Here is a 17,341-nt window from a genome sequence, read left to right on the forward strand (position 1 = left end):
ACACACACACACACACACACACACACACACACACACACCACCACCACCACCACCACCACCACCACCACCACCACCACCATCCAGCTGCCTGACTCCCTTTGTAATCTGGAGGAAAGCTTCCTCAACCTCTCCTGAACGCCAGTTTCCTCTCAATGACTGAATACTTCACCAACAGCTGACTCTTCATTAGCAGCCCTCCTTTGCAGTTATCCAACCAGCCAGTGAAATCCACCTAGCTGCCCCGTTAGAGCAGACTCAGAATCAAAGAGCTCACAAGCAGGTTGTTCATGCTTTTAGGTTATATCTCCATCCCCTACCTCGAAACAATTCAAACACCTTGGCCTATTCCAAAAGGGAATCTGTGGGTCCACAGATGTTCAACACAGGCAAGAGCAAGCTGCTATTTCTGCAATTTACTGTTTAGAATTTTTACCTAACTCCCAGTGTTTCTGTAAACATGACAAGGAAGGGGGTACATTTGGTACATGTGGGGGTACAAAGAGGAAGATGCCAACGCCCGTAGTCCAAAGGACTGCACCAGCTTCTACAATGGCCGTCTGAAGCCAGAGCATCAAATGGAGGAGAAACAGGGCATTTCTGCCAGTATGTTCAAAGGGTGGCTAATTCCCAGAACACAGCCCTTCTCTGCCTCTCGGCTCCCTTCAAGACTCAGCCTAAATCTGCCCTTCCGCAGGAGGCCTTTCTGGGTCATCGCTCCCCTTCCTCAGTGTCTTCCCCTGGAGATCCCTCCCATTTCCCATTGGCTCCTCGTGGACAGCCAAGTATTACCGAAGCACCGAGTGGGGCCGCATTGACTCACACTATCCTCAAACTGAAAACACAGGCATCCGTCTTCAGTGCACAATTCAGCGTCCCCCTGCCCCAGCCCACCCCATTGCCCATCTTTCCTAAACACTTTATGCCTTGCAAATTACGCATCTAAGAGCAAGAGCCTTCCAGCTCAGCTGGCCAGCTGAGGGACCTGCCGAGCTATCTCTGCCTCTGCTTTTGTAGACTGCCGAGCTGTCTCTCCATGCTCAAGGATAATCGATGGTAAACACAAATCAACTCCAGGAATCGATGGCAGAGCACCCTGGCAGATTGAACATTTTTAAATGATTACCAGCTCTTGAAATAGCACCCAGAGACCTAGAGAAAGCCATGGAAGAGATCTGTGCTTGGATGGAATCAGAAGTTTTGTTTGTTAAAACTGAGTGATGGGAAAAATCATTCTGCAAATAACAGATTTCAATATAGAAATCATAGCCAATGCAATTGTAGAGAGAGGCAAATGTGATATTGTAGAAAGAGATAAAATCTACAGATAATTCAAAGGTCCTTTTGTGGTAGGGATTTCGCTATGTCCCTTCAACAGCTTTCTCCAAGGACAAGCAGTAAGAAACAACAGTGACTCATTCCAGCTTTGACTATTCTCCCTTTTCCTCCACGTCATCTAATTCTGGCACTGCTAAGGAGAGGAAGAACAGAAAGGGAGAGTGGGAAGGAGGAGAAGGGTGTGATAACTGAGTAGGACGGGGTTAGCAAGAGCTCCTGACAATCTTGTCTCCAGGCAGTATAGAATAGAAGAAGAGTGTCAGAAGATCCCTGTAGGAAATCCCACTCCAGAAGAGTAACTACACAGAGATGATTAATACAGGCTTTGGAAGTATGGCACAGCTGAAGATTTTGAGATTGGCCAGGTACCATTCTGGAGAGGTAGACCAGGTAGAGCTCATATCAGTTCATGGCTGAGGATGGCCATTGGGCAGAGATTCGGGGTGCTGATGCAATCTGTGGTGGAAATTTCTGAGAAAACAGATAGAGAGTCAGCCTTGAAGCCAGAAAGGTCCAGTTCAAGGCCCACCCATGATACAAATAGGTTAAAAGATTCTCAGCAAATCACTTCACCTTTATGTCATACAGGTGACTCTCTCCATTTCAGGAAAGGTATATCAATGTGCATGGGTAGAAGTTTTCTCACTGGGAATTCCCACTACTAATGAAGTCCCAGGTCCATTCCCTCTCTCTATTCCTAATGTGCATTTACTATCATGGCAGTGGAGAGCTAGGCTGTCATTACATGGGGAAACCCACCACATTCATCTGCTCCCCACATGACTGATGTCTTATGGAGGCTCACTCATTCCCTTTGGTAGTGTATCCATAGCAGAAGAATGAGGAGAATTAAGAGAAAGAAGAGGAGCCCGATCTATCACAAATGACCCCGCCCGGTCCCTGGATAATTGAGTATTGAAGGCATTTTTCCTTTATCACTTTGCTATAATCATCCAATAGTACTGCCTTGAAGTGTGGCAGCATTTCAATATGGCATTCTGCTCCAACGCTAGCCGGGCTTAGCCATTTGTTCAGGATCACGCGGACGATTTGCATGCAGGGAGTTGCTGAACCTTGTTAGAAAATCAATAACCTGTTCTGTCGGTAGCCTCAGGTAAAGTTTCTCTTGGTTTCTAGAAGAAGTTAGGTCAATTTATCATCCTAGAGTCCTCCAACATTTCTTTGCTTTGGAATACTGTTGTTTGGGCTTCCCACTTCAGCTAAAATTCTAATTTAATCAATAGCAAATTGAACTGGAAGGGTGGGGGGGAGCTCTAAAGATGTCTCAGGAAAGCATCCAGTGTTTTTTAGGCCCCAGGCCAATCAAAACGGAATGAACAGAAGGTAGCGTAGGTGGGATAAATGGGGCCTAGCTGCTGCCTCATCAAGGACTCATAACAGTCAAAAACATCTAACAATCAACTTGAAAAATAACCGGGTGCTCATTTCATAGCTGGCACGCAAAGGGCCCTTCCCTCGGCTAGGATTTACCACCCAGGCACAAAGGACGGCACACGCAGGGCTTACCGGTCTTTCCCTGTCTCCTTCTTAAACACACCATCGCAGTAACTCATGCGCTTCTCTGTGGTCACGTAAATCTGGGCACCCGGGTAGACCTCCACAGCTTTTCTCAACATGTTGTAGACAATGCCATTGCCGTCTTTCCTCATGTTCCGGAAGGGCCCCCAGACCACGTAGATGGTGGAATTGGTTTCTTTGAAGAAGTAATCGGGATTCTTAAGCAGGAGGGGGACGCTGGTGTGAGACACGACTCGGATCATGGTCTTCCGGCCCACATCCTCCTCGTAGCCCTTGGTAGGGGCATTATTCATCCTCCAAATGCAAGAGGACCTGTCTATTTCAGTGCCCACCTTCTGGCCGGCCATCTGACCAGAGTTGGAAACGATGGCACAGAGATCGCAGTCGAGGTGCAAAGGCTGGCAAAGAGAGGAGGAGGAAGAAAGAAAGGATCAGGTTAATCGGTAACCTTCACAACTTCCAGCTGCATGGGGGAGGAGGAAGAAAGCCTGCTATTCCGGCAGCGAATTAGGAGAGAATCTCTCCGCAATATGGCCCCGGTGCTTTGTGAAACTTACTTCTGGGGAGTCGGCTGGTCCCAGGAACGGTCAACAGGCACTGCGGAACAAGCACTCCGGTGCTCTCTGCCCTGCCAACACGTAAATTAAAGCTAAAATGTGTTCTCTTTGAGGACAGCTCTCTGCTTAAGGGAGGAAATTTGCCCTAAAGGATGGACAGCTGCAGTCACAGTCAAGAAACCCTGAGTTCAAATTCCTCTTCTCATATTTACTATCTGTGTATCACAGATAGGCAAGTCACTTGACCCCTCTGTCTGGCCTCGGTTTACCCATCTGTGAAATTAGGATGCTAATAACTGTAGGTTTGGCTTCCAATCTCAGTTCTGTTACTGCCTAACTCTCTGTCCTCAGTTTCCTTATCTGTAAAATAAGCAGTTTGGATCAGAATTCTTTCAATGGTCCTTACAGCTCTATACCTCTGATGCTAGTCTCTTGTCTCCAGGAGTTAGTGTAAGATTCAAATAATATAATATATGTAAAGTGCCTTGACAATTTATGGTTCTATGCAACCCAAAGGAGTTCATCAAGGATATTACAAGTGAGAAAGGTAAACATAAGCAGACGTTGATTGGATATTTTTACTTATCTAGAAGGACAGATGGTTCCAAAGAGTTTCATTTTGAGCACAGAGAGTTTCCAAGAGGAACGGTTTCTCCATGATCAAAGGCATCTTGAATGAGTTCTCACACAGCATAATGTTGATCAGCGAATGAATCTATTTAAACCTTGACATCAGCTGGCCTTTGGAGTCACTCTTTCCTCAAGAGCCCTGAGCAGCAGGGCTTCCAATGAAACCGCCCTAGGAGGAGGCATCCTGAAATCGATGTGGGTCAATTTCCCCCTCTAGGACATTAAAGAGCTTTCACCAAATGGCAGACACAAGAAAACCGATCGTTAAATCATGCAGCGAACCCTGGACTCTTTGACCCAGAAGACGATGTGAATCTACAGAAAATCTCTCCGAATGCCCCTCTGTGAAAATGGGAATGGTTTCTTTTCCCACCTTCGCAGTTCCATCCTTAATCTTCACTGCATCCCACAGAAGCAAGTTAATTAAAAATAATGTATTAAAAAGGATGATATAACCTCCTAAAACTAATTTGCAGATTTAATGCTATACCAATCAAACTACCAAGGGGATACTTTATAAAGCTAGACATAATAATAACAAAATTCAATCGGAGGAACAAAAGGTCTAAGATCTCAAGGGAAATAATGAAAAAAAGAAGTAGGAACAAAAAGGGACTAGTTCTTCCAGACATCAAATTATATCATAAAGCAGCATTTGCCAACTATCTGGTGCCGGTTTAAAAAAAAAAGTGAAATGGAGATCAGTAGAACTGATTAGAAAAGCAAAAATCAGAAACAACTGAAATCTACAACCCAGTATTTGATAAACCTAAGCAAAAATTACTTGGGGGAAAACTCACTATCTGATCTACTGCGAAAACTGGAAAACAGCTTGACAAAAATTAGGTTTAGCCCAATATCTTACACAACATATCACAATAGGTTAAAAAAGGATATGATACCAAAATATTAAAGATCACTCTACGTAAAATTGAAAGAAAACCAGATGAGGCCATATCTGTCATGGGCAAGATTTGAATCCAGGACTTTCTGACTTTGAGGCTAAACCCCATCCACCAAGCTGCATTGTTTTGCTCAAAAACAAAGATATCATTTTTTAATGTATTGAGTACCTCATGTGATTGGCCGACTTTCTTTCTTTGTGGTAGTGGGAGGTCTGTATATGTGATTTCACCAATGTGGGGAACTCTCTCGATGTGGAGACTCCCAATCACCACCAATTTAGAGGCAGACATCAAATACTCCAGAACTTACAGATATTAGAGTTGTCTGGAGTACTGAGAAGGGAAGAGACACGGCCAGTTCACACAGCCAGTATCCGTCAAAGTCATAGCTTGAACCCAGATCTTCCTGGCTCGAAGGCCAGCTATGACCCTCTACACCATGGTCCCCCTCAGTACATCGTGAGGAGTTTTCAGCACAGCAAGAGAGAGAACATAGACTCTGAGAAAATACTTAGAACGAATGCATTACAGTGGGGACAAGAAGATGGGTCAGTGAATGACTGGTGTGATAATTCTGCCAATTTACAGATGGGTAAACTGAGAAAGAGGTGCCACTGATACACCCAGCCATATCTACCGAGTTAATCAGCAACGGATCTTCCCCAAAGTCTCTTAAATAGCACCATCCATTTGACCATGTTCTGAACCTTGAGAGAGATGCTTCTACTGTCCATGCTGTTCCAGCTTAGGCTCTGTATCAACAGCTCAAGAGAAGAAATGCGGTAACAAAATGATTCCAGCAGATTTGGGGATGTTGTATTGTTCCTAAGAAAGGCCATTTGTTAAAGCACATTAAGTTCATTAATTAATCTATCAAACCACAAGCATTTCTGCTATGAGGAATGTATAGAAAACATGAATTTGTTCCAACATGATGATATATTTGGAAACATTTTGTGCATAACTTGAATTTTTATTTTGCTTCTGTGAGATTTCTTCCTGAGAAAAAACAAGAATGTTGAAAACTGCCCCACTTCTCACTAACTTGTGAGTTGCAGCCCTTCCCCTGCCGACTTCCACAAGCAAATTCCAGCTCTTTGTCAGGCGAAAAGGGCCATTTTTATTGTACATGTTCTGCTGTGGTAGCATCTCTGGGCCCAGAGAACTGGTCAGGACAGGCCAGTGTCGGCCCAAGGCTGTGGACAAGGCCATTATTTATTGAAGTATTTATGAATTTCTCAGCCATCTAATGTATTTAAACTGCCCTCCCATTTTTATTGGGTTCCTATCATTTTTATGTGTTACTGATGACATTTGTGAACACTGCGCCCCATCTCCATTTTGCCCCTAAGCTCTGTGATTTTTATTATGAGATACTCTTTGGGAATGCATAGGCATAGCTGAACTGCCTGGACAGTGGTGCTCGAGATGCAAATATATGCAGAAAACAGTTTCCCCTTCAACATAATTTCTGCTAAGCCGTGATACTCCCTTAGTACCCAGACCCATCATGCAGGGCCTTCGGTGGTCAATGGAGAGACACCAGGGCCGAGTCAGAAGAGATCCGGGTTCTAAGCCCAGCTCCATCATTTAGTGGCCATGTTATCATGAGCTTCAGTTTTCTCCTCAGCAAAATGAGGCTTGAGATAGCCCCTACCCTCACAGGGCTGCTGAGAGCATCGAAATGCATGCAAAACATTAGGTAGTCAAGTGGTGCTGGAGAAAGTTCACTGGACTTGGAGTTGGGAAGATCTGAGAGTCAGTCTCAGATAAAATCAGTATTAAATTTAATAATTTATTAAACACCTAATGAATGCCAGGCACTGTGCTAAGCCCCAGGGATACAAAGAACGGCAAAAGAAAGTACCTGACCTCAAGGAGCTTATAATCTAATAGGAGAGGCAACATGCAAACATATATACAAACAAGCTACACCCAGGATAAATAGAAAAATAACAATGAACAGAGGGAAGGCACTGGAATTAAGAAGGGTCGGGGAAGGCTTCCTACAGAAGGTGGGATTTTAGTTGGGACTTGAAGGAAGCCAGGAAGCTGCATGGTCAGAGCAGAGGAGGGAGAGTGTTCCAGTCAGAGAGAATAACTTGAGACGGAGAGATGGGCACTGCCAGGAGGCTGGGGTACCTGGATCAAAGAGTCCATGGAGGGAGGGAGTTATAAGGTATAAGAAAATTGGAAAGGTGAGAGGGTGAGGCAGGTTATAAAGGACTTTGAATGCCAAATAAAAGATTTTGTATTTGATCCTGGGGTATAGAGAACCATTAGATATAATTGAGTATGGGGTGGGGGTGATATGGTCAGGTCACCACTTTAGGAAGGTCACTTTAGTTGCTGGATGAAGGATGGATTAGAGTGGGGAGAGCCTTGAGGTAGGCAGACCCCCAGCAGCCATTGCAATAACCCAGGAGATTGGACCATTGAGGTCATGAGGGCTTGTTAAAGGGTGGTGGTGCTATCAGAGGAAAGCAGGGGGCATATATGAGAGATACTGTAACAGTCAAGTCAATGGGCCTTGGAAACATATTAGATATGGTAAGGGGTGTGAGAGATACTGAGTAGCTGAGGATATCATCCTAAGTAGTGAGCCAGGGGGACCAAGAGGATGGTGGTGCCCTCCATAGTAAGAGGGAAGTTAGGAGGGGGAAGGGGAAAGAGAATGGGTTCAGTTTTGGACACGAGCATAAGACATCTATTAGATTTCAAGTTGGAGATGCCTGAGAGGAGTTAGAGATATGAGACTAGAGCTTAGCAGAGCAGTCAAGGCAGGAAACATAGATTTGAGCCTCATCAGCATAGAGATGATCATTAAATTCATGGGAGCTGAAGAGATTCCCAAGTGAAGTAGGATATAGCAGGAGAAGGAAAAAAGGGCTCAGCATAGAGTCCTGTGGGACAGTCAGGGTTAGTGGGCTTGACCTGGATGAAGATCCAGCAATGAGGACAGAGGAGTGGTCAGACATGAGAAGAACCAGGACAGAGGGATGTCCAGAACACCTAGAGAGAAGACGGTATCCAGGAGGAGACTGTGCCCAACAGTGTCCAAGACTGCAGAGAGGATGGAGAACAGGCCACTCACTGGATTGGACATTTAGGAGATCCCTGGTCACTTCGGAGAAGGCAGTCTGGATGGCATGATGAGGTCAGAAGCCAAATTGTAGACAGGTAAGAGGGTGAAAGGAAAGGAAGTCAGGGCATCAATCTGAGATGCCTTTTCAAAGAATTTAAACACAAAGGGCAGAGCAGATAGAGGATCACAATTATCAGGGATGGAGGATGGGGGAGCCATGAGCACATTTTTAGGTAGTAGGAAAAGAGCTGGTAGACTGGGAGAGGATGATAGAGAGGGCCATGGGATGCAATGGAATCATTTGTGCAGGTAGAGGGGCTTGTCTTGGCAAGGAGAAGCATCACCTCTTTGTGTGAGATGGGGTGAAGGAGAAGACAGTGGTGTAATCACCATATGAGACGGAGCACCAAGTCACCATGTGTCGGGTGATGGGCACAGTGTTAAACCAGGTGCTCATTTGCATAGCTCTTGGAGCAAGTTTTGAGACCTGAGGTCCAAATTCAGCCCAAGACACTTAGTAGCTATGTGACCCTGACAAGTCACTTACCTGCTTTCTGCCTTAGTTTCTTCATCTATAAAATGGGGACAATAATAGTACCTACCTCCCAGAGTGCTGTGTGGATCAAATGAGATTCTATTTGCAAAGTGCCTTGCAAGCCTTCAAACACTATCTAAAAGGAGGCTGTTATTAAAACTCTACAAAACAGAATGTGTTCTATGAATGCCCACACCAGTCACAGGTTGCTTCCAATGCCCTATCTTTTTTTTTAATTTTTAAATTTTTATTTTTAGGCAATTGGGGTTAAGTGACTTGCCCAGGGTCACACAGCTAGTAAGTGTCAAGTGTTTGGTCTGAGGCTGGATTTGAACTCAGGTCCTCCTGACTTCAGGGCCGGTGCTCTATCCACTGTGCCACCTAGCTGCCCCTTCCCATGCCCTATCTGCAGAGCATCACAAAGTTAGATTCCTTCTTTCCAAAGTGCTACCTGTCTCAAAAAGTGTTATGAACTGAGGCAGTCAGTTAGCACACAGCCAGAGCTCCTGGCCTGGAGCTGGTGGTGGAAAGCGAACCTTAAGCTGAGGACTTTCAGGGAAGGAGACACAGAAGTCCCGAAGGCTAAAGGCAATCCCTGAAGGACCTTTTGCCTGATGAAGATGGGAGCAATCTCAAGTGGCCTCTTGTGAAAAATCATAGGTTCACAGATCTAAAGTCAAGAGGGCCCACAGAGTCCAAGTAATCCAACTCCCTCACGTTACAGAAAAGGAAACTGAGGTCCACAGAGTTGAAGCAATTTGCCCACAGTCACCCAGGTGGTAAGCTTCCAAGTAGGCCAGGAACCCTGGCCTTTTTCCTCTTGAGGCAGTGGCACACTGTCCCATTGGAGAGGGGTCAGCTTCTCACCCATCTTGGCTATATTCAACCTCAGTCTCAAGCCTTGATCTAAGAGCCATGCAGATCCACACCTGATTTAACATCAGGCCCATTACGGTGCAGCCACCAACTCAATGCTTCGTCCCTTATGGTTTGGCAAAAGAGCTGGTACGGTTCCACGGAGTCACTTCTCTGTCTGATGCAGTCTCCAAGATATGAAAAGGCCCCTCCAACTGGGCTAATGTGCTCGGCGCAGAACTTTCCACTGGCCACCACGGCAGCTAACCTGCTGTTCAGGAGGACCAGCCAATTCTGCCGCACAGAGGCATCATTTTACTGGTAGGAATAAGCCCTGCTGTTCCATCTGACAACCGTAACCCCGAAAGTGATCAATTAAGCCGCCACAATCTGTTAGGCGACAACAGATTGTGAAGCCACAGCTGGGCAGATTTGGAGGTCAGCAGCCGATGGACAACTCGAGGAGCAGCTGGCTGGCTCATCCTCCCTTGAACAGGGGCTGCAGATGCAGCGACTTCATAAGCAGCCAATGGCTGGGCGAGCCAGGATTGAGCTCCCTTCTACAAAGGTCCACTTGACCACGCGGTCTTCAGGAGCATTTGTCTCCTTGTCTTACACTCCCTGCCCTGTACCCTCCTCCCCTGTGCTTCGTGGAATCCCTATCTCCCTTTGATCAATCAGTCCACATTCATTTATTAAGTGCTGACTCATTGGCAGACACTGGAGATTCAGTGAAAAAGAAGCAACAGTCCTTCCTTGACTATGAGGGGACATGCGTGCGTCTATAAATATATGTAAAATCACTATAAAGTAATGGGGGAGGGGCGGCCCTCACAGACAGGGAGCTCTGATAGATAAAGCAATCAAGTGTCTATGAAGCACATGCTACCGGCAGGACGGGGCTAAGCTGGGGACCCAAAGTTAAGCAACATCCCCTCTTGTCTTAATCTATGTAATTTCTCTACAGTAAGTCCTAAAAAAGAGAGAATACAGTGTCCAGAGGAAGAGACTTTTCCTTGTCCATTTTAGAGTAATTTTCTAGAATTCCTTATTCTACAACTTCCCACCTTGTTTTGTGACCAAGATGTAATGCTGCGAAGGCGTATGCAAGCAGCCAAATGCAGAGAGAGAGAGATCCAGGCAAACCAAACACTATGTTAGTAATTCTGGCTTTTTTTTTTAATGTCTTCCTCCCTTGTACCTTGCGATTTATACATGCTGCTTCTGAACGCTACAGTGACTGGGAGATCCAGGCTTTTGGACAAGCAAACAAAGGCTCGCCCACCTGGCTTTGTGGAAACATATCGGTTTTTCTCTAGAACAATCTCCCAAATTCCCTGCTCACTGTTAGATGTCTGCTGAAAGTGACTCAACTGGAGAGGCCATTCAAATGGAGGAAAACAACATACGAAGGGGAAATGGAAAAGGGCGTGGGTTGGGAAAGGCAGCCTGCAGCGAGAATGGTTGGATGGTAGGCACCTTCATTCTGGGCAAGAGAAAGTGGCAGAATTCTCACTTCCTGGATGGAGCCCAGCACCCCTGAAGCTATGCCCAAAGTTCTGGTGGGGAGAGAGAAGAGTCTTGATCAGAAGGGTGGAAGGCCTCACATAGAAGGTGAAGTTGGGCTCTAGCTGAGTTTTGAAGGACGTTAGTGATTACAAGAGACACAGATAGATAGAACAGTGTGCATTCCCGGCATGGGAAACACCAGTGCAAAGGTCCTGAGACAGAAGCTAGAGGCTCACTGGTGAGGAATGAGCAGTTTACACAAATAAGAGTAATATCTACCAAGGCTCAGAAAGGAGCCTGAAGCCAAGATGTCAAGTCTTTAAAGGCCAAGGAAAGAAGCTTACCCTGCAGGGTGCTAGGAAGCCACTAGAATGTATTGAGTAGAAGAGTGACAGGGTGAAGCACAATCTTTATTTATTGATGGATTGACTGATTGGCTGACTGACTGATGGACGGATGGGAGTGTGCCACTGAAGTTTTCTGATATGCTGATTTGGATCTACACAGATGCAGCTGAAGGTAGTAACCACTCGGTCTGCCATTTAGCTACAGAAATCTTCCCTAAAATCGTACACATTTGGATAAATGCAAACGTGCCTATTCATAATCACAGAGTACAGGTAGCACGACGTGATGGCTAGGTCCCAGGGGATTCCTTTGCGCTTTTTTGAATACACCTGCAAACTCCAATAAGGATGAAAAGTGAGGAATTTGGGGCCATTTCAGACTCATCTGGTCCACAAGCTGTTCCAGCTCCCTGTAAGTTCATCTCAATTTTATCTTTTGGGCTTACTGTTGCATCCTTGGCTGAGACTTTCTCCTTTGAAAACATGGTCCTGTCTCTTGAACCCATCTCTCTTCCATGACTTGGCAGACTCATCTCCAGGTTTCCAACCTTCTGAGTAAGACGACTTTGCCCCAATGAACACTTGCCCTTTTTCTTGCTGGAGTCCCTCGGTGTTCTGAGAACTCTGGAGAGATTTACTGAGCCCTTCTCGATTCTGATCCCTCCTCTTCCCTTGACTTGACTCATCTTCTTTTTCCATTCTCACTAAAGAGTCTCAACCTTCTTATCCTTTTCTTTCACACGCTCAGAAAGGTCTCAAACCCAGGAGTTCAGCAAAGTTGATCTACACCATCTCTAGGGCAATTGCATCCCTGTGATGGAAAGCCCACAGATAGCAAACACCTTCTTTTATTTAAGGTCTAAGTATTGATATTCAATAACAGCCTGACTTTTGATTTACTGTCTTCAGTCCCTCAGGAGAAGTAGCCTAACCTTCTGTTGCAGGCACGGCTGGATGTGAGCGCTCCAATGAAGAGATTTGAAGGTTGACAGCCTGCCTAGACTCCAAGGCCCAGACTGAATGTCCCTGACTCTGAGAAGGTGTCCCTGATCCCGAGGACTTCTCACAGCTCTGCGTACACCTGCTGTTATTTCCTGACATGGGTTATTTATCATACTGTGTCTGCTTTCTCAGGACCAGCCTAGGTAAACACAAAGAAGCTAATGAGCCGATCGATCAGCAAGTATTTCGTAATAAAATACTATTTGTCACATCATATAGAGCGCTGAATAAAGAAGCAACCTCGAATCCAGGAAGACCTGGGATCAAGTCCCACCTTGGACACACACTGGCCGTGTGACCCTGGCCAAGCCCCTTGCCTCTCAGCGCTCTGGGCAACTTGATAAGGCTGTCAGTTACAGAACAGCTTCCTCATCTAGGAGCTCTTGATGATAACGAAATCAATCCAGTCCCTCCTCCAATGAGCCAAGCATTGTGTTAGGTAATGGGGACTCCAATGTTGATGATGGGGACAAGGAAGGGGATGAGAAAACTAGCATTTATGTAACACTTGAAGGTCTGCAAAGCGCTTCATATGTATTATCTCATTTGACCCTCACAACAACCCTTGGATGTAGGAGCTTTCATTCTCCCCATGTTATGGATGAAGAAACTGAGGCCAAGGAAAGGTTTAGTGATTGGCCCGGATCAGATAAGTAATAAGCAACTGAGGCAGGGTTCAAACTCAGGTCTCCCTGACTTCGAGGTCCAACACTCAATCCACTGTGCCACCTGGGTGCTTAAAGACAAAGAAAAGTAGGGGGCCAATTGGCACGGGGTTCTTTAACTGCAGCAACCTATAGAAGACCGAAAGATGGAAAATGCCCCTCTGCGTTGTATAACCCTTTCCATTTCTAGAGTGATGGTGGGGGCAGGGTGGTAGAAAAGCATGCTGCAGATTTAAGACTCTTAGTCATCATTAAGGGAGCTATTGGAACTCTAGACGTGAGGTCCTTGCCCAGTGACCAACAAAGAGGCATATGCTCGGATGTAAACCTTGTTATGAACACAAGACGAAGCCAAAGGGAAGGTAGAACTAAATTGAAACAGGGCTTTTGTTTTCTTCCTGGAGAGACAAATGATGGAGTGATTTTATGTTGTGTTCAAAGGGAACAAGAAACATCATTTCATGGGCATTTAGTCTACTTGTGCTGGTATTCATGACAAGCATTTGAAAAAGGCCACTGTGAACATAATTGCAGAATTAAAAAAAGAACAAAGGTTACAGAGGCTTGTCTTTGGCAAATTGTGCCATGCTTTGAATGCCCCCAATATTCTCTATCAAACCGAGGGCCAGTATCATTCTTCCAGTTCTGGTCTATGGTAGACAGGATCGCCAAGCCACAGTGCCTAAAGAATTGCAGCAGAAGTCACCCAAGAGACAGTACAAAGTGCATAGTAGGCACAGACAGGATGAAACTCATTGGAGTTCTTCTAACTGAGTTTGGTGGGTGTCCATCCACTTGTCTAGGAGCTACAGCGCTCGTTTTAATGGGTGTGTGTCACACCACGTAAGAGCAGCGAACTGAGAGACACAGGAGCTGGGGTCACAACCTGGTTCCACCACGTCCTACCCCTAGCATTTTGGATGAGTTACTGAGGGTCACTGAAATGCTCTCCTTCTTCACTGGAACACCTTAACATCCTTGGCTTCCTTCCTGCTCAAACACCACCTTCTTCAGGAAGCCATGCCTGGTCTCAGCCGCTAGTGTCTAACCCTCTAAAGTTGTTTTCTATCTACTCCGTGTGTATCTTGTATCTATCTATTTGTCTACACTCTGTCTCCTCCATCAAAATGTAAGCTCCTTGAAGGCAAGGAAGATTTTGTTAGAGCTCAGTGTGGTACCTGACACATAGTAAATGCTAAAAAAAAATTCTTGTTTATTGATCGATTGTCTTTACCTCTCTGCGACACAGTGTCTTTACTTCTAAAATGAGAGGATTAGACTAGAACAGGAATTCTTGACAAGGGTTTGTGAACTTATTTTTTTAATTACTGCAGTTTGACATAATTGTCTCCTTTCCAATCCTATGTCTTTTGTTTTATTCATTAAAACATTATTCTGACCAGGAGTCCATGGGCTTCACCTCGCTTTATCACACAAGACATTTAGAATCCTTCAATTAGATGAACTAGAAAGTCTCTTTCAGCTCTAGACCTGCAGTCCTCTTACCAGATGGCCTCTAGGACCCTTTTAAATAAGAAATTCTGATGCATTCATTGTACAGAAGAAAAGTGCAAAGGATGAAATCAGAGAGTCCTAATGAGCGCAGGCGGGGGGGGGGAGGATGTTACAATGCTGCTCAGGCATATTGCTTTACATCAATCTGCTTTACCCCTAGAGGGAGACTCTTTCTTAAGCAATGAGATCAGTGTTCCATCAGAAAAGTTTCACTGTGCCTGATAAGGTTTTCCCAACCTTGTTCTTGGAGCTGAAAGGACCATCGTCCACCTGTCTGGACCATTAAATGGTTAAATCACTTTGCTGGCTGATTTCAAGTCCTTGGGAATTGGCCTTGCCAAAAGAATGCAAAGGAGATCATCTTAACCACACCTGGGGATCACTATGCTTTCCACATTTATGATTCCTGGACATTTTCTGGCCTTGATACTACAGGGGTATTACCTAGACTTTTACTTCCACTCCAATTGTTATGTAGATTGCATACCAGGAGCATTTATAGACAAGCTCACGGAAGCATATCTTTTGTGAAAAATGCTAGAGAAGGCTTTGCCCTCTACAGAGGCTCAGCGGAAGGAAGTACAAGATTTTTTTGATACTATTGCAAAAAAAAAAAAAAGAAAAGAAAAAAGAAAGTATGCTATCTCTGGGCAATATATACTGCAGTGGTTTTACAACGAGTTGGTTTCACTCTGTTTGGGTAAAAACAATTTTTATTTTTTTTCCCCTGTCTAACCCTGTCTAATCTAAGAAAACAATCTTCCATCAAACATTCAATAACTCCTCCCTTATTAAGTGGGAAAATAGCAAGCAAAAAAAAAAACCCAACACACAATGAGCTCTTTGTCATCTGCAAGTCTCACCCTCTGTTGAGATTTTCTGCCTTTCCTTTTTCTCCATATTTTCCCCATTTCTTTTTCCCCACATTTTCCCCATTTCTTTTCTTCTAACAGGATAGTTGGATAACCCTTCAAAGTGTTGGTCCTAAACTTACCCACCAAGAGGAAAGCTGGGAGAATGACTCAAGTCCCATACTCAGTGAGGATGGGTTTGCTCTCCAACCTCCTGGAGTTCTCTGAGTTTCTCACCCCTCCAAGGGAAACTCTTCAGGATGCTCACTCTTTGAATGATATGTTGGAACAATTACCAAGTACTGAATTTTAATCAGCAAGGAAAATGAAATATTTGACCTTCCTTTTTTTCTGAAAAAGATTACAGACAATAGAATAGATCATTAAAAATCTACGAATTAAAACTTGCAAAACAGTCTGGTTTTCCCCGCAAAGAAGAATAGTGGTCTTTTGTTTTGTTTTGCTTTGTTTTTTTAAAAAAAAGGTCACTTTTCAGCCAGTACTAGTTATTAAATCTCCACATTTATCACTAACGTGGTTCTACAGAAAACGAAGGTCAGGCCAGTAAATAATGAAACAGTCAGCATTAGAAAAGGTCACAAGAACTTTAGTACAATTTACCAGAAGCTACTAATTTTACACTCAAGAAATGAGTGGAAAGAGGCCAGGATTAAACACAACCATGGCCATCCAATCTTGCTGCCCACCTCAGCTTTGGGGTAATAAGGCATCTTCACTTTTCTAAAACAAAACTTGCCAAATCTTAAAAAGTAAAAATAAAAAACCCAACCAGGAGCTACGATAAATATTTTAGAATGAAAGTTTATGTTTCAGCTGAACCAACTTAAATAATTAAAAACAATTAAGAATTCTACACACACACACACACACACACACACACACACACACACACACAGACACCTCACAGGTTGTTTGCATTCCAATCACCAGAATGCAATTTTGAAAATTGGCGATAGGGCACTCTGGGCACCTTAAAAGCTCTACAGGACAATTAGTGACTCGCCACATGCTAATTTAGCACTTCAATGTTGAAACAAATCAGATCTTTGCTTGTAATCATCCAATTTGGATGAATGGGAACAATGCAGGTTGAACAATGCTCCGGAGAGACACTCTTCATCCTGCTCTCATGGATTCTTCCCCTCCCACTGAATGTCTTCAGAGTTTTAGGTTTAGAGGATTCGACATGTATAATGATGCCATTGGGGAATCAATTCCCCCCTTTATTCTTCCCAATGTTCTTCTGAGGTCTTTCAAATGAAAGGTACAAAAGAGGCATTAGCAATCTGGCATTGTTTTCATTGCTTTACAGAGAAAAAAAATGTATTTTAATTTTTCCCATGTTTCAGGAACGATTAAGCAAGCTGTTTCATCTACAGTTGAGTCACTTTCAGCAGACCTCTAACAGTGAGCAAGGAATTTGGGAGATTGTTCTAGAGAAAAACCGATATGTTTCCACAAAGCCAGGTAGGCGAGCCTTTGTTTGCTTGTCCGAAAGCCTGGATCTCCCAGTCACTGTAGCGTTCAGAAGCAGCATGTATAAATCGCAAGGTACAAGGGAGGAAGACATTTTAAAAAAAAGCCAGAATTACTAACATAGTGTTTGGTTTGCCTGGATCTCTCTCTCTCTGCATTTGGCTGCTTGCATACGCCTTTGCAGCATTACATCTTGGTCACAAAACAAGGTGGGAAGTTGTAGAATAAGGAATTCCAGAAAATTACTCTAAAATGGACAAGGAAAAGGCTCTTCCTCTGGACACTGTATTCTCTCTTTTTTAGGACTTACTGTAGAGAAATGACATAGATTAAGATGAGTGGAGATGTTTCAAAGGAAAGAAGCTCGCTATAACAGAATTCAGATGCAGAATAAATTGATCTCAACCCCCAAAAGGTTTCTCTACCATGGACTGGGTTATCAGAATTTATTCCTAGGGTTGTGGGACCATAAATCCAGAGTTGGAAGGGATCTCAGAAGTCATCTAGACCGACG

The 17,341-nt window shown here is 44.4% G+C and overlaps 1 protein-coding gene across 1 annotated transcript in view; it reads right to left on the reverse strand.

The window, feature by feature from the left end:
- ST6GALNAC3 (ST6 N-acetylgalactosaminide alpha-2,6-sialyltransferase 3) overlaps positions 1–17,341 on the reverse strand; it is a 361,594-nt gene that overhangs the window by 215,947 nt on the left and 128,306 nt on the right. Inside the window, exon 3 of the mRNA XM_027874033.1 lies at positions 2,863–3,272. Within this exon, the coding sequence (XP_027729834.1) occupies positions 2,863–3,272 (410 nt within the window). The remainder of the gene's footprint in view (positions 1–2,862; positions 3,273–17,341) is intronic.

The sequence above is a fragment of the Vombatus ursinus genome, unplaced genomic scaffold, assembly GCF_900497805.2.
Source record: "Vombatus ursinus unplaced genomic scaffold, bare-nosed wombat genome assembly UNPS02014804.1, whole genome shotgun sequence".
Lineage (NCBI taxonomy): Eukaryota > Metazoa > Chordata > Mammalia > Diprotodontia > Vombatidae > Vombatus > Vombatus ursinus.